Source organism: Pleurodeles waltl, chromosome 3_1 (assembly GCF_031143425.1).
Source record: "Pleurodeles waltl isolate 20211129_DDA chromosome 3_1, aPleWal1.hap1.20221129, whole genome shotgun sequence".
Classification (NCBI taxonomy): domain Eukaryota; kingdom Metazoa; phylum Chordata; class Amphibia; order Caudata; family Salamandridae; genus Pleurodeles; species Pleurodeles waltl.
In genome coordinates, this window is record NC_090440.1 from 1,628,533,457 (window position 1) to 1,628,554,095 (window position 20,639).

Sequence of the window (20,639 nt, forward strand, 5' to 3'; positions counted from 1 at the left end):
GTTTCATTATTTAATTGAGAATCAAATGATTTATTGTGTTATGAAAAATGGAACAGTGTATTCGACTCTTAACGTCGTGGGATCTTTGAAGTAGCTTTCTTCCTTCATCTAGCAAGAGTAACTTTGGCCGAGATGCAATGAAGCAAGTAATGCTCCCTCATTAACCACAGAAAACATGAAATTGACCTAGCAGGCACAATTCATCAAATTCCCCCTCAAGCAAAATCTGCCCCTGAGCCCATACTCTGTACCTGCTTTCAAGCCCAAACTCTATTGCATAGTCCAAATTCACATTTTTTTTTAATGCTATGTTGGGGTCTATTCACAAAGGCATTCTAGGCTATGTAGAGTAGTACTCTTTTATGTACTCTTATGTACCCTTTGTGAATTGGCCACAACATAACAAAATGAAAACACTCATTGAATATTTATACATAATTAGTACAAATATGAAGGACTATGCCCTGTTTGTGTGTTTATTGTAAGGGAGTTGACTTTTTAGAGGGGGTTGATTCACAAAAGCATGTTAGACTATGTAAAGGATTTCTCCTGTGGTACCACTTCCATGACTCATAAATGCCTTTATGAACTGGCCCCATATGTACAGAATATTTTCATGAAAGCCTATGTGACAGACTGTTCAACCCTGCACTCAAAAATCAGGAAACATACAAAAAAAACACTTGCAAAATAACAACGCTTTCTGTTCGAGAGCCAAACCAGCAGTTCATCGAATAGCACCTAGTGAATGTAAAAGAAGAACTACAGAGTGTCATTAGGAGAGACAGAACTTCCTGTTTTCAAATGTCAGACAATCACGAGCCAAAAAGACCCTGGTTTTTAAGAACACCAACCATATTTTTATTGAGAAGGGTTTTTTTGCTTCCAAGAGTGCTGTCAGTGCAAGAACAGACCAAGGGCCAAGTATGGACTAGGCCGGGGCGGAACTTGCAGAGTTTCACTCTGTGGAATTCCTCAGATACAGAAAAACTCCATAATATTTTGCAGAGTTCCATGAGCGGGAGTAATGTGGCACTCACACACTTGAGCTGATTTTTAGTGCCTGGAGCTTCTTCCACACTGTAAAATCAGCGTGAATAGCACCCTGCAGCACATGAGAGGGCACTGCTTCTTTCTGACGGTCAAGTATATTTTCAAACAGTAGCTTTCTAAACGCAAACGGTTGTGGCCTGCCGCGATGGCCTGCATTGAGAAATAATCCTAGGAAGCATCTTAGCACCTAAAAATTGTGCTAGGCAATGCAAATTCTCACTCGCCAATTTAACTTTGGCAAGCCACATACGAGACAAAATGCCACCCTTGGTGCAGAATTTTTCACCCAACACTGGTATGGATCAGATTTCTCCAAGTTTCCCCCGCATAAGAATGGGCACAGCTCCTGCAGCATTCACGGAAGCGTCCATCATACTTGTAGACAATGGGCAACGACAGCTAAAGCTACCCTAACTGACACAACAGATAAATTATGGATACAAGCTTGTTTCAAACACACAAGCGGCACAACTAAGTGGTAGTGCAAAAATTAAATCCTCACATGTATAGAATAGGTACAGCACAGACAGGAAGAGTGCAGGCATTCTTTACACAAAACAGGTAAGAGACAAGTAGCAAAAAGCAAGATAATTTCACAGAAAAACAAGTAGAGTACACTTGAAGTGACAATCCAGCCAATTCATAGAGAGACAAGTCGGAACTGAGCCAGTGGCCTAACCCAGCTGTAAAAAACAAATCACAACGAGCCATCCAAGGAGATGCCATGTAACTGACACAGCAAAAGTCACGTAAAAATGTGTTAAATTGTATTGTATTGTATTGTAATCGTATTTATATAACGCTTACTACCCCTGACGAGGCATCGAAGCGCTTTTCGATGAGTAGCACGCTACTCCGGAACCCAACAAGAATTAGTGATGGATTAGTATCGTTAAATAATGAGTACAGTTTTAGTATTATTATGAGTTAATTTGAGCCGCGGATATGAGAGTTTGTTAGTTAGACTGGAGTAATGGAGGGGTGGAGGAGGAAATAAATCCAGAGGTGTTAATTGGGAGTATATCCTTCATTTACTCAACCCAAAGGCTTGGGATGAGTAAAGGGGGGTGGAGGGGGAAGAGAATGTGGAAGGGTTAGGGAGAGCATAGTAGCAGGGTGAGATGAATGCAGGAGAATTTAGTAGGGTTGTGTGGGAGGTCACAGAGGTAGAGTGAGGTTTGGTGAGTTAGATGTGGAGGGAAGAGCTTAGGCAGAGATATTTAGGAGATGAAAGTGGTAGAAGGGATTTGGGATGAGTCAGAGTGAGAATGGAGGATAGTTTGATAGAGACATGACATAAGAGTGATGAGTAGATAAGTGTGATAAGATGAGAGCAGGAATTCATAGATATCTAGTATAACAACCCAAAAAAAACAGGAGCCATGCAATGATCCACGAACATGCCAAGCACAGAAACAACATATACACATACACATACATATATACATATATATATATATATACACACACACACACACACATATGCACATACAATACATAATTAGAATCATGGGTAAAAAAATACTTAGTCAGACAGGTTTAAAGAGTGTGTGTGTATTTTATTGTTATGACATAGTAGCAATACATATTTTCCAAAGAAACTATAAATAAATAGAAATATACATATAATCTGAAAAAAATATTTATCCACATAGGCATATGCAGTTCATAGTTGTTTGAAAAAGGTGGTTATGAAGGAAAGAGCCAACTCTTGAGTAGTTTTCTGAAGACCAGAAAGTTATCTGTGGCTCTTATAGTTGGGGGTAATGAATTCCATAGTTTGGCTGCTTGGACGGAGAAGGATGTACCACCTATAGTCTTTTTGTAGTATGTTGGTGTTCTAAGGCAGGGTGCCAGTCTTGAGCGGAGGGTTCTTTGTTGGATGTATTTGGTCATTTTCTTTCTGATAAAAAGCGGTCCTGTTCCATGTATAGCTTTGTGGGTGATACAAAGCAGCTTGAAAGTGCATCTTCTGGCAACGGGTAACAGTGTAGTGCTCTCAAGGCAGGGGAGATGTGGGCTTGCGGCTTTATATGGAGTAGTAGCCTGGCTGCGGAATTCTGGATATGTTGTTAAAGACTGTTTGAATAAAACAATAGGCAATTTTTAACACTTTTGTTTCAGTTTAGTGCGTTTTCTTACGCCATTGTATGAATACCTGTTACAAGTGGTAGCTTTTAAACATAAACATTCCCCCACCATCAATATCTGCCACGAATGAACCAAGCGATATCAGTTTGTCATATGTGCTGCTTATATAAGGCCTTTATTTTACGAGGGGTAACACTGTTGTCCGTTAAAACATACACACATCCTGGACTTAATTCCTTCTATGTGCCTCAGATTTCACATTCGATGAAAATGAAGCACAGTAAATTAAAGACTTCGCAAAGGATCACACATTGTGGTCACATGTGACGTCAGGATTCAGGTTTCCCGGTTACACGTTGTGCTATGCAGCCGCTGGGAGAATATATCTTTCTTCCTCTCTTTTACAACAAAAGGATAAATCTTTTTATGTAATAATGTCATTACCTAAATTAGTTCACCGTGCTCAATAAATACAAGAATGACATATTAATTCCCCAAAATATATGAGTGAAAGATAAACACAATATATGGAAAATTTAAGCTCAACCCAGTTACACATCAAAGAAAACTACTTTTGTCTACATTTCACAGGCTAAGGTGTCTTGGTTTAAGAACCGATTTAGGGAGAGAAAAATGCAATCCCCGAGATTGTTCACTCGGCTCTGTTTTGGCTCGCCAGTCCCCAAAGGCCAAGGGCAGCGCTAGAGCCAGGCATGAAGCCCGAGCTTGCCTTGTTATGCTACTTCTACAAATCTACATCAACAGAGCAGGCATTTCTTACGCAATAGGGACAGCACTAGGCCCGGGGGAAATTTAAATGATGGAATTTCAAGAAATTCTCTTTGTTACTCGAAGATTTTGAAATAATGCCATTACACTGTCATTTAATTATGCTCCCGTTCACGGCTACAGGAACCATGTGAACAACCAGAAAGGTAGAGGCTATTGTGAACAGTTTTAATCTGAAATTCATCTTTGCATCAAAAGGATAAATTTTGTGCTAAAATTTAGAGCACATGTACATTTGTCTGCTTTGCACCCAGTAGTTTTTAATCGAGTGCACTATTTTCCTTAATAGAATTGAAAATTCTTGTTGCGAAAGCTAGAAAGTTTTAGATTCACTGCTTTACAGAAATGTGCTCTGTGTAATGTGGCAGATATCATAGTTCATCAGTACCACAATGAAGGGGCCCACGGAGAGAGAGAGACCACCCACCCACCCAGCTTAGGAAGGCAGGGGGAGGAGAGGATAGTTAGGCAGGAAAGTAGGCAGGTAGGGGTGGTTAACAGTCATTTAGGACAGGTGAGTGAGAGAGGTAGCAGGAGATGTGGGAGGGTGGAGAGCCAGGTGCGGGCTTGTCCACCCTTCCAGGGGGAAAAACAAGGAGGTGAAGGATCAGAGCGGGGAGGGGTAGGCTACAGGCAGAGAAGGCATGAGAGGAATAGGGGAGCATATACGGTAGGAAAATTGAAGGGAGATATTTGAGGAGAAAATGAAGGCAAGGGAATTGTAAAAGTTAAAGTCTGCTTTTAAAAGAAGATATACAGTTAAATGTTTAAGTAATGTTGTGTTAAAATCCTGTTCTAAATAAATTACCTTTTACACCAACAAAGAGTGTCACGTATGTATGTCCCGAATAGACTCTGTCGGTGGTGTGCAAGTGAAAAATGTTGCTAGTCGGTTGTGTCCCTTTTCAGAGTTGCGTGTAACATCTGCGGCTTTTTAGCCAACATATCTGAAAGTTAAACTGCAAAAACATGGTTTGTCGTTACTCTTTCCAAAGAGTTTTTGGGCTAATGTGGAGCAATGTGAGATTGTGTGATATTGTTTTCTCAGGATTGTTTGAGTTTCCCAATCTGGCACTGTCAGAAAATACGATCCACATTCATGAATAATGCAACAACATGTAATTTAGACACGTGTTTAAGGGACCTCTAGTAATCTGATTAGAAATAGGGACGCGTTAGATAAAAAAGGAGACAGGAAAATACAGATCATGGTGGTTATGTAATAATCTTCCTCTCCCTTGGCCTTACCAAAATTACTTATGCAAAATTGCACTGCCTTTTTCAATGTAAAGGCTGCAAAAGCAATCTAAGTTGTACTGGTTTTTAGAGCATGACGCTGGACATGGACATGTCAACACTGATGTTCTGAATTGTCATCCTTCCAAAGTTCAGATTCCTTTTTGTGTGTCCTGTTTATTTGATCCTTACTTCTGCACCTCTTGTTACTCACATTCTTTCACTTTGATATTTGATATTTCTTTAACTTGCGAATACCCGAGTGTGTCTTGGCGCTAAGGACTTTCAACACTGACCAGGAGTGTATAATTACTTAGAGAGAGCGAAAACAGCCAACACTTCAGCTGTTTACGGAAAATAAACAAATTGGAATGGCTTTTAATATGTAATGGCATGGTATTCCGTAGCTGACAAGTGGAAAAAACAAATCGGCGACCACTCCGGGAACCTTTATTTATGCTGGGAACAGAGGCCAGAAATAAGGAAGCAGATCTTTGTCTTCTCTGGGGTGGTACCACTTACATTTTTTTCCTGAGGTAATCAGGCCCTACTCCAATCAAAGCTTCATATGCCAGACATAATGCCTTAAAGGCAACCCTCTTCTTTACAGGAAGTCAGTGAAGCTTCATCAAGATGGCTGTTATTGACCTGTGTTTAGGAATTTTTTAAGAAGACGGGCAGCTTCATTCTGCAGCATCTGGAGCTTTTTTAGTGCGCCCTGTGTGGCACCCATATAGCGGACATTATGTTGTCGATCTTTCATAGAACCAAGCCCATGACTACTGTTTTTTGCAGGTGAAAAGGAATGAAAGGCAACACTTTCCTCAACGATCTTAGCATCAAAAAGCAGGAAGAGGTCAGTTTATTTACCTGTTCCCTTAAGGATGAATCTGAGTCAAAGACCACTCTGAGGTTTCATACCTGGTTCAGGCTGAGAACCAGGAGTCCTCGGCCACCAAGGGTCATTCAAAAAACTGGTCTCCGTCCCAAAAAATAAGAACCTGTGTTTTGTCTGAGTTTAACTTCAGACAGCTAGCAGACATCCAGTTGACAATTGTGCTCATACACTTGTTAAATCTGTCATGGACTTCTTCCAGGTTGGCTTAACTTATTGCCCATTGCCTCATATCCTTTAAGAAGTCTTGTTATTCTTCCATTCTTCAGCATCCGACCTTCTTATGCATTCATCCTCTATAGCTTAGTCAGTGAGATTGGGTTGGGTGGGTGGGGATATCAGTTGGAACTTAAATATCTAAACTTAAAAAGCAGTTGGCCACAGGGTGAATGGGTGAGATGAGCAAGTTCCGGTGGAGAACTGCTCCCATGGGGAGCAGGGTCAGTACTTACATGTATTAGGTAGGCCTCTGGGGTTGATTTAGAATTTAGGAGATACGATATGTATTGATGGAGTAGGCACTGTCAGAGATAAGCCGTCCAACCATCTGGCCTATTTAGAGTGGGGAGTCAAATGGCTTTCTTTTAGCATCTGGCACTGCCAGGTATATCCTAGTGGTGAGGGACAGTAAAATAATTCAAATGACTCCTAAGCCATGGGTTAAATATCCCATGGTATGCTGGTAATTAGTTTTTTTATTTCTCAAAAAGAAACTCCCCTTTGGGTGTTTGTGTTTGAAAAATGTATGAAGTTTGGAAAGATTTGACAGCCAGCCATCATGTTTGATGAGTCATCGATCAAACTTTTTGCACTTTAGCAGGAGCCACTACAACATCGATTGCTGCCAATGTATAGTGATATTCACAGGGTGGGCAGATGAAAAGTCCTCTGCCAAGCTGTCTGCCTTTACTCCATCTCCCAAAACCTAAATCAGGCTTTCTGTCTAGAGTGTCACACTGAGTGAAAAACAATGGGTTGGGGGAGGTCGACAACTCTCATGGTTGTGTGGACGTGATCCACAGAGACTCTGCACTATACTTTGCAGACCCATCGCTAACTGCCCTGATAACCTGATCGATTCTTCCTTTACAACACAGCATGGATTAAAGGATATCCTGGGGATGCTCGAGCTACAAAAGTCGCCATCTACAGCTCAGTGCAACATTAATTTTTCCCCTGCTGCCCATCCGGCACGATGGTAGCATGGCGGCGATTAGAGAGATGTCGCAGCTCCAACTGAGAGGACACCTATCCTGCGGGGAATTCTCCCATCCCAGAAGGGGGCTGCAAACAGTACCAGGGATGCTGGGTGGGAGCTGCTGAGTCTCGCGGGGGCCCCAACCAGTTCTCTGCAAAGCACACTGGTGGCTTACATCTGCAGGTATCTTCCTGCAGCAAGGTGAGCCACCCCTATCAAGCTCATGGCAATAAGCACCTTATCTGTGTAGCAGTTAAGCTCCTTTTACAGCTAGCTACTTTGTGGGCACCACATCGGAATGCTCTATGCTCCCCAATCTCAGCCTTCAAGATTCGTCTGGCACACATCACTTATTCGCAGCTGCTCTCCTACGGAGGCCTGACTGAGGCATCCCCACTCAGTGGGACGCCACAGGCATGACCACTATGAACTTCTGCCCATAACTGGCGCAATCTCAGTGCGCCACGGACTCCGTGGTGTGAGAAAAGGTCAACATTCACCTCGCCACTCATTGAGAGGGACCCCAGTAACGAGCCTACAATTCCCCGTGCATATGCCACCTACCTAGCCATCAGGTAATTTTATGGGCTCCAGGACATCCAGGGGCAGGACTGACACCCCTCTTCTGCTTGCCCTGGTATTTCCCCTGCTTTGTACATGAATGCAACCTCTAAAGACAAGCAGCCCGCATACACTGCTGGAATGTAACAGGCTGTATGCTTACACTAATAGTCTGGAACCTAGTACATGCAGCCATTCACTCAAACCTGCTCCCACCGTCCTCCTGAAGGATCCTCTTGGCTGCTACGCTCACAGACTGTTGTCAGTTGGAGACCTCCATCTGGTGTCACACAGCTATACACTATAGACAGCCTGTTTGCTGCCAAAGAAGATGCAATCCAACGGGGTGTCAAGTTCTTTCTCTCAGGCGATGGCTAAAGACATAAGCGATGCTTCAAACTCTTATGTGGGCATGGTCCTGGCAAAAGAAGACCTTCTTTCTTATCTCTGGGACAAATTGAGAGCAACTTTGACCTCCTCCCTGGACACCCTCAGGGCAGACTTCAATTCCAGGTAATCTGTGCTACAGGCTGATCTGAACTCATGGGGCACATGCACACTTGATCTCGAAACAAAATGTCATGACTTCAGCCAGAAAATGGTCCCATTAGAAACAGAGACAGAACAGATATGTATGCAACTGTGGACAGTCCACCTGAAATATGAAGATTTGGACAATCACTCCAAAAGAGACAACATCCGAATGTGAGGTCTGGAGGAGTGGGCAGAAGTACCAGACCTTGAAGGCTTCACAGTGGGCATGTTCTCGGGACTCCTGAGAGATGACCACACCAATGTACGACTGGATAGAGTCCACAGGGTCAGTCCATAGACCTCCGGGGAAGAGAAACGTCCCTGACATATATTTGCCAAGTTGCACTCCTTCAAGACGAAAGAGTTCATTCTTCAAGCAGACGAAAAGCAAGACCCGGTGACATTTCATGGAGCTACGTGTTCTCTTTTTCAAAATATCGCACCGGCCACCCCAGCGAGATACCTGCAACTCAAACCGGTTACCGACCAACTACGCAACCGCTGGACCTACCCCTTTTGCCTAGCCTTTGAATACAAGGATAAGCTGCACCACTTCACTGACCTGGAGGGTGCTGAACACCTGCTAGGCTTAGCTGGAGTGCCACACTGGGCAGCTGAAGACAAGATGGGAGGCGCTTCTGTGGATCTTATGCAAACCGAACCTGGAGGACAATGGCAGACTCAACATAAAGGAAGACATACTCGCAAATGGCACACTATTATGTGGAATCCATGATTCCCCATATTAGGCCTAATGGGGAGGTCCTACCAGGAGAAACATTATTATACTCAACTCTGGACATGACGCTTCGAAGTTTCCTTACAAATGCCCAACATTAGCTGCGACCTCTGCCCGAGGGAAGGCTCTAACTAGACACGATTGGGGTCATACTTCTTAAACAGCATTTGCAAGAGTCTGGACTAAGAGAAAGGCATTAAACTTTTAGGCCACTCAAAGTATCCTGCAGAGTATACTGGCAAGCAATGACCATAGATCCTGGATCTTATGTGGTTTAAGATAAGTTTAGTTTATCTTGGGGAGCCTAGTCTCCCATGTTTTTATAGTTTCTTGATGTTCTTTTTATTGCATGTCTTGAGATGCATGAAAGTGGGGTGGGCTCGGAGGGTTCTGGGAAGGGGAAGAGGAGTTGAGCCAGTGGCAGCCAGGTAGTTGAGGATCACACACAATAGTTGCTCCCGTAATCCCAATGCCTCAAGCAGGACCAACATACACTTGACCCCCATGGCTGTGAACACTTTCTCAAGGAATTTTAAGGTCCTTAACTCCCCTGCCAAATGCCACAAATTCCGGAATTATATCCTAGACCAACACTTTGATGTAATAGGGTTGCAGGAAACTCATTTTAAATGTAGTGAAGACCACAGACTAAAACTCAAATCCTACTCACTGATCTACAAATCATCGGCAGGTATTAAACACAATAGGGTGGCAAGGCTTTTCCACTCCTCCCTGAAATTGCAAACTATGGAGCTTGAGTCTGACAAGGATGGGAAAGGATTCATGGCTAAGGGATCCTTCAGAGGACGTACTTGTGCAATAACTTTGATCTATGCGTCAAACGTGGGTCAAATGGATTTGCTCCTAACTTTCCTCTTCCAAATGGGGGGTTTTGCAGAAGGGGATATCATAATGTTGAGAGACTTCAATCTCATCTGGGACCCAAACCTAGACAGTACTCACCCCCATAGGAAACATACAGGCAATTCTACAAAGTCTACGGAACAGGAGCTGAGACAGGTTGGCCTACTAAACGCATGGAGAAAGCTTCTACTGAGAACACAAGACTACACTTTCTCCTCTCATTCACACCATACATATTCCACACTCAATCATATTTTTGTCAGTCAAATGTTACAACATGCCTTCAAAGCCACCAACATCTACTCCGTCACAATCTTAGACCATGCCCGGTAGAAGAATCCCTAGAATGGCAAGCTCAGAAGACCTCCTTGCACAGATGGCTTTTTCCAAACACTCTTACGTGTGACAAGAAAAGGAATATATAGGTCAAAAATCAAGGGGCTGATGGGAAATTGGTCCAAACGGAAGAGAGGAAGGCTAGTGTCTTCTGAACCTTTTACAAAACCCGTTGCATGTCCGACATCGTAAACAACCCTAAACAGCTGGAGTATCCTGTGGGCAGGAACTTACCCAAAATCTCACCGACCCAACATGAACTCCTAGAGGAACCCATTAATGAGGCAGAGGTCCAAAGGGCAATAGATTCCCTCAAGATACACAAATACCCAGGAACTGATGGGTTCACTTCTCAGCTCTGCAAAACATGTAGTTCCAACCTCCTGCCACATCTGACTACCCTTTTTAAATCATATCGCCGAGATACACGCTGTGACCCGTTCCATGGGGCAAGCCCTGATATCTGTCATCCCAAAATTTGGGAAAGACCCTTGTAAATGTGTGCCTTTACGACCGATTGTGCTGCTCAACCCTAAAGCGAAGCTGTATACCAAAATATTAGCCAACCGGTTCGAGGATGACATGCCAGAATTGATCCATCCGGATCAATCTGGCTTCATCAAAGGGCAACAGACCCATGACAATCTGAGAAGGGTGATCCACCTAGTGGAGAAGGCAACCAAGAAACAGATAGCTGGGGTGCCATTGGTGTTAGATGCAGAAAAAGCATTTGATCGGGTGGATTGGAACTTTCTCTTTCTTACACTAGCCCACTTTGGTTTCAGAGACAAAGTCATAGCAATGATCTGGTCCAACTATGCCCACCCCTGCTCTAGGGTCTTAGTAAACGGGACCGCTTTTGAATATTTCTCACTAGAATGGGGTACAAGGCAGAGGTGTCTCCTTTCCCTCCTTTTACTTGCTCTCAGCATTGAGCCCCTAGTGGCTAGGATTCAGGTCTCCCCCTTATCCAAGGATGACATTTTGGGTCCATAAATCATAAGATTTCCATGTCTGCGGATGGCGCCCTGCTAACCCTTACTTCCCTCCGAACATCAGTAATAGTCCTGCAAGCAGAACTCTTAGCATTTGAGCCTGTTCCTGGCTTCAAGGTTACTATGAATAAATCCTTTATACCTAACCTCACAGCAGCACAGGAGATGGAGCGAATAGCTTCCCCCACTCCATTTCAATGGAGAAAGAAATCACTTATTTAGGCATAAAAATTACTCCTAAGATAGCCAATCTCTATAGAGCTAATTATCCTCCACTCTTAACTATAGCAAAAACTTTAAAAATGGGCTCCATTATACTTGACTTGGCTGGTTCATACAAATTCTATAAAGATGACAATGTGTTATAGAAAATTCTATACCTCTTCCAAGGTCTCCCTATTGACATGGGGCAGGATTGTTTTTCTATACTCTTCACTCCAAGCTCAATGCCTTTGTCTGGCAAAACCATACAGCCCGTCTCCCATATAAAGTATTGATCCTTTTTAAAGAAGCACAGGGACTGGCCCTTCTGAATTTTCCACTATACCACAACTAGTAATAACAGAATGGTCTTTGAGGGGATCTGACGAACACTGGCTACAAATGGACAGGGCGGTAACAGGAAGAACAATATGGGATGTCCTATGGAAACCTAAATCAGTCTGCCCACCCAATACTTATCTAAGCACTCAGACTAGAGCTGTTCTGAAAGCCTGGGATGGGGCAACCCGCCTGCATGGTCTGATAATCTTCCCCTCACCCTACGCCCCCACACACAATAGAGCTTTTGCACCTGCTTTGTACCCTGGACCTTCGATTTGTGGTGCGAGGGGGGCAGCCTAACCATCTCCGACCTCTTCCACAGGTGTGAAATCCTCACATTGGACAACTACCAGTGTAACTTTAACCTACTGGCCACCGAGCTCTACCACTACACCCAGCTAAAGCACTGGGTAATACAGCCTGAGGTTAAACAAGCAGCCACTAGAGCTCTACTTCCCACAGAGAAATGAGTGCGCCACTCAGGGGATCCCGGGTTGCATTTCCTTTCTCTACGCACTCTTGGCCTCCACTACCAGCAGTGCCACTCCTAGACACATGACCCTCTGGGACCAGAGCTTAGGGACAACAATTAGCCCAGATAATGGTGGAAACTCTGGAGTGATATCCCTACATTCAAACGCTCAAAAGGTCTCAGAGACACCCACTGCAAAATACTTTATGACTGGAACTTGTACCCATCAAAAATATGCCCAGAGACGTTGGATAGGTTTTGGAGAGGATGTGGGCTTTTCGGTGACTTCCACCATATCTGGTGCTACTGCCCCATGATACTTCCCTATTAGAATGAGATTTTAGCACAGATGTGGGATATCTTGGACTACTCCCTTCCCCACACACTGGAGTTTGTCCTCCTACAGCTGTGTGACACATCCCTTAAGCATCAAACAGTGGGAGATTGATCCATCATATGACTAGGTTTGGGAGCAGCTAAGATGGCACTGGCAGCAGCCTGGAAGAAACCTGCAGCCCACTCACTGTTGCAATGGCACACTCACCTCTGGCAGAGCCTCAACATGGAACACATGACAGATGTTCTTACAGATTCTTGTGAAAATTTCAAATACATATGGGGCCCCTTGAGATTTTTGTCCATCATCCTACTTCACTTTTCTTGCTCCCACATAAGAGAGCAATCCACCTCTTCTGGACCTAAGCCCCAGCAATTGCTGGGACGTCCCTGGTTCTGGCCACAGTGAGCGCTCTAGGGCCCACCCAGCACACCCACTTCCACCAATCACAAGTTAGCTTCAATAAGAACTACTCTGTGCATGCATGTACATTTGTTCAATTGTTTCCTTTGTTTAGGGACGTTAAGGGATGGGGGTTGTATTGGGCTCAATCATGAAATGCTTTATGACATGATGTACTAGAAGCAACTCATTGTTTGATTGCTGCATTGGCGGACCCATATATATATGACACTGTACTTAACAATGGATTCTATGTAGGAAGGGGGTCTTAAGCCGTATCAACCCATATGCATAATTTCTTTGCCCAAAAAATCAATAAAGCTTAAGAAAAAAACAATAGGTTGGAATGCTATCCTAAGGGAACCCCTGTGGTTAGATTATTTACAAGCATTCATCTCATCACATTTTGTATGTTTGATTGCCAATAGTATGCCTAGAAACTGTGGACTTGCATGGATTTCCAAGCCTACTTCTGCCAGTAATTTCAAATTCTAAATAGTAATCCTTCTGCATCCATTCAATTAGTACTTCCATGGGTGCATATTTGCTACTTGTTAGTGAACCGTTCACTATATATATATATATATATATATATATATATATATATATATATATATATAAATATATATATATATATATATTGGTTTTAAGTTCCTGATCCAAATGATTCAAAAAATGAACAAGTTCAACCTCTGTATGAAATGAGGATGATGAGAAAAACCAACACAGTCACAACAGACCCAACTCAGGGCCCCCAAACCCAACTACCAGGCTAAGAATGCTCTTCTTGAGGGATGTCACGCCCAAAACATCCCCATGAAGCTATGTCCTAGGCTTTAAGTTTCAGATGATTTCCATTGTTATTATTGTCACTCCATCTTCCTTTTATTTACAAGAATTCATCTCATCACATTTTGTATGTTTGATTGCCAATAGTATGCCTAGAAACTGTGGACTTGCATGGATTTCCAAGCCTACTTCTGCCAGTAATTTCAAATTCTAAATAGTAATCCTTCTGCATCCATTCAATTAGTACTTCCATGGGTGCATATTTGCTACTTGTTAGTGAACCGTTCAATATATATATATATATATATATATATATATAAATATATATATATATATATATATATATTGGTTTTAAGTTCCTGATCCAAATGATTCAAAAAATGAACAAGTTCAACCTCTGTATGAAATGAGGATGATGAGAAAAACCAACACAGTCACAACAGACCCAACTCAGGGCCCCCAAACCCAACTACCAGGCTAAGAATGCTCTTCTTGAGGGATGTCACACCCAAAACATCCCCATGAAGCTATGTCCTAGGCTTTATGTTTCAGATGATTTCCATTGTTATTATTGTCACTCCATCTTCCTTTCTGTTTCACTTTGTGCTCCTTCCTTTTTTCTTGGGTTAAGTTTCATTTTGAGGTGCCTCTTCGACCCACTTCCATCTTCCTATTTTTCAACTTCATGCTTTTTTCTCATGCCCATTGTGCCCTTTCTGTGTGCGTGGCTGAATCACATTGAACACATGTAGGCACATGTAGGCAAGACAGTGTTGCACTGCATGCCCCACAGCCTTGCTAAACAAATTATCAGTGGAACTCTGTGGCCATCCGTGATGCTGTCTGTGACAAAGAATAGTGAGTTGAGTGAGTGATAGTGTCACTGTGTGACAGTGTGTAACCAGTCACTGCTCCTTATGATTAGTCAAGCTGGTGGTTCCACTGGCACTACTTTTTGGTACTAGAACTTATTTTTAATCATCAAAAGTTTACCCAGAAAGAGGGAGAAAAAAACAGCAAAGGAGGAAAGGAGGAGTAAGAAAAAGATAGAATAAGGATTGAAAGAAGGAATGAAAAAGATCTTGCAAGAATGAGATTAGGAGGTAGTGACAGTGTGTTGGATGAAGAAAGAAGGATGAGGTGGTATCAAGCCCACAATGCATTGATATTTGCCAGCCCTGGCGCTGGCCAGTGCCACCAACGGGCGTCTGAGAAATAATTAGGCCCCAGCACTTATTCTTTTGACAATTAAACACTGCTGGCTCCTGCTCACTGGTTTATTCTAGAAAAGAGAGCTCTCTGTGCACTGTGCTTCCATAAAAGAGGCTGACATTTTGAAGGCAGGTGGTAACACAACGTCAACACCGTATAGGGAAAAGGCATGATTTGGTTGGCTAAATGTCTCCACCACTACCTTTTTATCTCCTTTCAACATGTTTGCAGTCCTCCCTGCTTGTCCTAAATGCAGTCTTCTGGGTGTGGCAGTTTTACATCATGGGAACTGGGATGCAACGAGGAACACAGTGTCATGGAAAAATAGCCACCAGGATTGGTATTCAGAACTCAGCATTTCTTCGTAACAGATATAAAAAGCATGACGCATGCCAATGTAGGCCTGAGTGAAACATCCAAAGTAAATACATTGATGACACTCTGTAGATAGTCAAAATAAGCATTGGCAAAGCCTTGCATTGTGAGCACTGACAAAAGCATTTAAAAAAACTACTTCAGGAAAAATACAAAACAAGAAACTGATTTCAGTATACAATGTCTCAATGAGATAACGAATTACATTTTTGATTCATCATATTATATGTAAAATAGATCCTTGCACATTTCAAAGTAAGCACCCGTCATAGGAGCCGGAAGGATACACCAAACAGCCAATAGAATAGGAAAGCGAGAAACAGTCCTTTGAGAAGAGCCTGTATGCATTTGAAAACATTGGGCACAGTAGTTCGTCCAGAGAGCTGCACTGCAAGAGAGTCATAAAAATGGATGGATTGGTAACCACTGTAATACTACATTAGCATATGCTTTAGTCACGCTTCTATTATTAGTTCCAGCTCTCACTGCCAAAGCTTGCATGCGTGGATGCCCTGTACAAAAGCAAGACCTATTGCCTTGACGAATGCTTTTTTTCATACTATGTATGAAAGTGGATAATGTTGTTGCCTTTCTTTGCAAATTGTCAGTGAATTATTGTCCACAAATGGTTTCATAAATATATGATAAAATAACACATTTATTCAATAGATTCAGCAGCATAATTTTCCAGTTGTCATTTCTGAGAAGATTACATATCGATATAGTTACAATCATCATTGCAATTGTGTTTGCCATAGTTCTCTGTGGTCTGAAGTACGAAACAATAAGCAGCAGAAACCTCATCCGTCGATCCTCACAACAGCATCCGCAAGTTTAGAAGCAGCTGTCTGGCTGTCACATGAAAAGGTCCCCTCGCCATCCTGTTCATTATACTCTGATTTTTCTATAAAATACGTATTCAATAATTCGACATCGAACATTGCCAATCAATGGAAAACATGAACAGGAAAGCATTTCAAAAGAACATCACGAGCAATGCTGTTTTTGAAGATATTGTTTCCCTTTCCGTAAAAATGTGCTTAGACCTTACATAATAAGAAACTCATGATGAATGCTGTCGTTATAGATTGATTTTAAAGCAACCAGTTTATTTTGAAGTTCTGTTCGTGCAGGTGTTGAGCATTTAGGCACGGCCACGGACATTAAAGATGATTCCAAAATTGATTAGCAGTAGCATAAAATAACACATTAGGGGTCATTTAGAGATTCCGCCCAAACAGAGCTTGCTCGGGAAAAGGGCTGGGCTGACAGTGGCAAAGGTCCAGCCGAGTCCACTGGTCTAAGCCTTTCTTGACGGCCAAATAGTGAAACTCACAAAGGCCACGTACACACAGGGAGAAACTAATTATATTTGACAACCCCCCCCCCCGTCCATTAACCCACTGAAGACAGGAGCATCTCTAGATATGCTGGGGCCGACCGCCATACTGTGAGAGGCGCATTGTGTTAAGGCGATTGTCACACGTAAAGAGCAACATGAATGATAGATGGTGCCGATAATACGGGAAATACATTCTATGGGTGTTCCGCAATGTGTGGATGTAGTTTCCGAAGTTCACGCAGAAGAACTTGAGTAGGAATTTAAGTAGAAGGTACTGTATCTCAAAAAACGAATGTGTTGTGTAAGTGAAAGTGCCTGTTTTGCATTGTAGTAAGTCACTGAATTACATCATTACATCATGCAGACTCTTTCATGAGCTCAACTGAGGATGGCATTCTAGGAATGTAAATTGGAAATAGGGGAAACGACTGGGAAAAATAGAACACACCATAAAACTAATGTCAGCCTATTTGGCTCCATTTGATGTACTGTATGTCCGTGTATAATAGACCAAAGTTAAGTACACCGTCGTGTGGATAAATTGTGTGTTCAGGGTTGTAAAATAAAAGGTATGCACGGTAGTGGCTGGCTGCTGTGGAACAGAGGAAGATGCCAAAGGTAGAAGTATCTTAGGGCCATATGTACGAAAGCTTTTTCCCATAGACACAGAATGGGCAAAATCCTTTGGTACATCTGGCCCTTAGAAACTACTGTTTCGATTGCACTAAGCACACCAGAGCCACAAGCAAAAAACAGTGAACTTCATAGAGTTTCAAGTACTGGTGAATGAGAAACTTACACGTTTAGGAACTAAAAGGAATGCACTGGGACTGTGGACATGGCTGCAAAAATAGTAAAACTTTATGAGTAAAAATAGAAAACAGCGAACTCATTTTTCACTGGTTCGAACTTCATCTGACCTCGGCATAGAAGTTAATTAAGATAGCTACGTTTTGAGGTTTTACTAAATGGGCTGATCATTAATGTTGAAAGCAGCGCACTTCAGGCAAAATTGAACTGTTCGACAGTCTCTGAGCTCTTTTTCACTTTTACCGAGTGATTTCTTAACGACCTTATTTTGTTTCTTATGCAGCCTTACAAAAGCAAAAAATTAAGCTGTACTGTGCATATTTTAGGAAATATCCACATACGAATTTTTGAGGTATACATGTGTGTAAGAATATACTTTGGAAATACATATGTGTAATGAGATAGCTTCTATTTGTAGGATCTCCCATTCAAACTATCAACATGCCTGTTGTGCAAGCATTAGCTAATGCAAAAGTGTGCACTTCCTTAGGTAATCATCATCTGGCTATAAAAATAGCTTTATGTACGGAATAAAGTAGTCCCCGCCATACATTCTAAAGATATTGCAAGTCGCCAACTAGTTGCAGAACCATATAGAGGAACGAGGTCAAAGGGCGAGTTCCTTTATAAGGTTATGGAACTGATAGGTGACTTGCAATATATTTATCATGTACAGCAGGGGTCCTTCATCCCATATAATAGATGGTCACACCATCACCTTTCGCATAAACTACTTAAAACATTGGTGGGTAGCTTTTTCATATGAAAGAGAGAGCATGTTTGCAACAATGAAAAATAAAAATAGAACCTCTTTTGCAAAATTAACCACATCAAAAACCTGTTAGACAGATGTTGTAAAAATATATCAGAAACAGTTGAATACAAATCAGCTTTTTTTCTTTCTTTAAAAGTAGCTCGGAATGTGTAGAAACATGCAAAAAAGATTCTAACTTTACTATAATTATACAAGGAGTACAAAAAACAAACATGTTCTTTCTGCTTGTCAAGTAGGCTACAAAAATAGAGCAGAAGAAGAAAAACAACATTCATTGCTTTGAACAGTTGTTCTGTGACCTGATCTGCCATTCACCCCGGCTGCTCACAGCAGGCAATATGATGCAGACGTTGACTACAATACCAAAGAAAGTAGAGATGGGCATTTATACAGGTATTGCAGAATCCTATGTATTATACGGAAATGCCTTTTACTGATATATTATCATCTATGTATGTGCCTGTGAGGAGAAGAAGAAAAGGAGAGGCAAGAGCACATAGACAAAATACATTCATTTTAATGTGAAGGTGTATTCACAAGCATATGTTGTAGGCACAGTAGCAAAGGTTAATAAAGACCCAGAATCTCTAGGGCCTGAAATGTATGTACTTGGTTGAAAACACTAGAAGACACTTTTATTAATAGCACTGTCACCAATAAACCCTGAAGAGTGATTGTGCAGAGCGAACAATGCCATTGGAGTAGATGTCTGAGGCAAGCATTTACATAACTCAATCAAGCAATAAACACAGTTGATACGAGATCAGCAGTTTTAATCATAAAGATTACTGAGAGGGTCAATGCACAAGCTTATTCTGTACCTCTGAATACAGTGGTGCCTCTTGTAACTAATGCCTTAGTGCTGCATCCCACCTAAACATTCCAAAAATGAGCATATCAGTATGTTGAGGAGGCGATCCGGGGCGTCTAGGACCTACCATTGGCATAGCAGCCTCTTTGTGTGTGTGCTGATTTGACTTCCAAAGTCTCTGTAACTGAGTTACCACATTACGTGCAGCACACACATTTTTTGAGTTTGATCATTCTTTTCACCCCCTCCCAAGGAAACCACAAATCCTGCAAACATTTTCGTTAGCAGCAACAAGAACAAGATAATTATTTTTAACAAATTTACAAATGTACAATATATTTATAACATTATTTTCAGACAGCTTCAGTGCAAAGATATACATATATTACACCGTGATCATTGATCATAAACACAAGGATTGGCATAGGGTAAGTTGTTAAAAAAACAAGGCATAGCTTCAAGAGACCTCTTCCGCTATGGGGCCAGAGGAATTTTAAAGCATGGAATGTTAACCTCTTATTTCATCTGTTTTTTACAAAAATATGTGCAAATGTTGTTTTTACTTCTTCCCTAATGGATTCTATGGTTATACATCAGAGTCCTCCTTTACAAGGGTGGCAGTGTCTTTAAATGTGTCTTCTGTTGGAATGTAAGCGTGTTGTTGGTCTATTTTTAGTGAGGGTTGTGCTTGTGGCGAGGATGTTGATTGGTCAGGGCCATCTTCTCTGCTACCTTTCTGTTCTTTGTCCATCTGTAAAATGTATAAAGGCAACAGAATTAAAAAGACAATAACATAGGTTGTAGTAAAGCCTTCATTTTTGTCAGCAGGCAAGTAATAAAAAAAGCATGTGCATAAATCACTAACCATGTGTGACAAAACTGCTCTTTAAACTTGTCCTATGAGTGAGCCATGCCATTACATGTACTTTCTGGAGAAAGTCATTCTTGTAATGACATGTTGAGAGGCAACTTTGCACCTTCAGTGGAATAGGTTTTGGTAAGTTTCCTCTATATTGAGTAGGTGTCCACGTTAATATTCCTGATAAACAAAGCAAACTCAAAAAGGATATTTTAGTTGAGCTCTATATTTTGTGATTCATGTAACATGGTTCATCACCTATTCCTTTAAATAGTCATAAAGACCATTCAGATATGCAAAATTCCCTTTTCATACATGTTTAGCTCTCGTCTAGGCAATGCATGCGTGATGTCTCTTTGAGACATGTTGTATCCACAATATGGGCTTAAAACACTGCCCATCTTTTTCATTGGTTCCTCTTACTGTCCTTTGTAAATGCTCGCTTTTGTTTGGTGAATACGTCCCTCCTTTTGGACTTTTGTATCCTCCCATGAGGACTGCCCCCGTTACATGAGTTCTTACGCTTGAAGTTATTTAGGATACTTTGTGAGCATTCTTTTTTTGGTTGGCGTGCCTCTCCTCGTATTAAGTGTTTGTGTTTTGTTTACTTGTGCGGCTAAT

General features: G+C 41.8%; 1 protein-coding gene across 1 annotated transcript in view; it reads right to left on the reverse strand.

The window, feature by feature from the left end:
- Nucleotides 1-16,061: 16,061 nt before the first annotated feature.
- Nucleotides 16,062-20,639, reverse strand: part of LRP2 (LDL receptor related protein 2) — a 363,947-nt gene continuing 359,369 nt past the window's right edge. Inside the window, exon 79 of the mRNA XM_069225286.1 lies at nucleotides 16,062-19,910. Coding sequence (XP_069081387.1) covers nucleotides 19,746-19,910 — 165 coding nt within the window. The 3' untranslated portion in view covers nucleotides 16,062-19,745. The remainder of the gene's footprint in view (nucleotides 19,911-20,639) is intronic.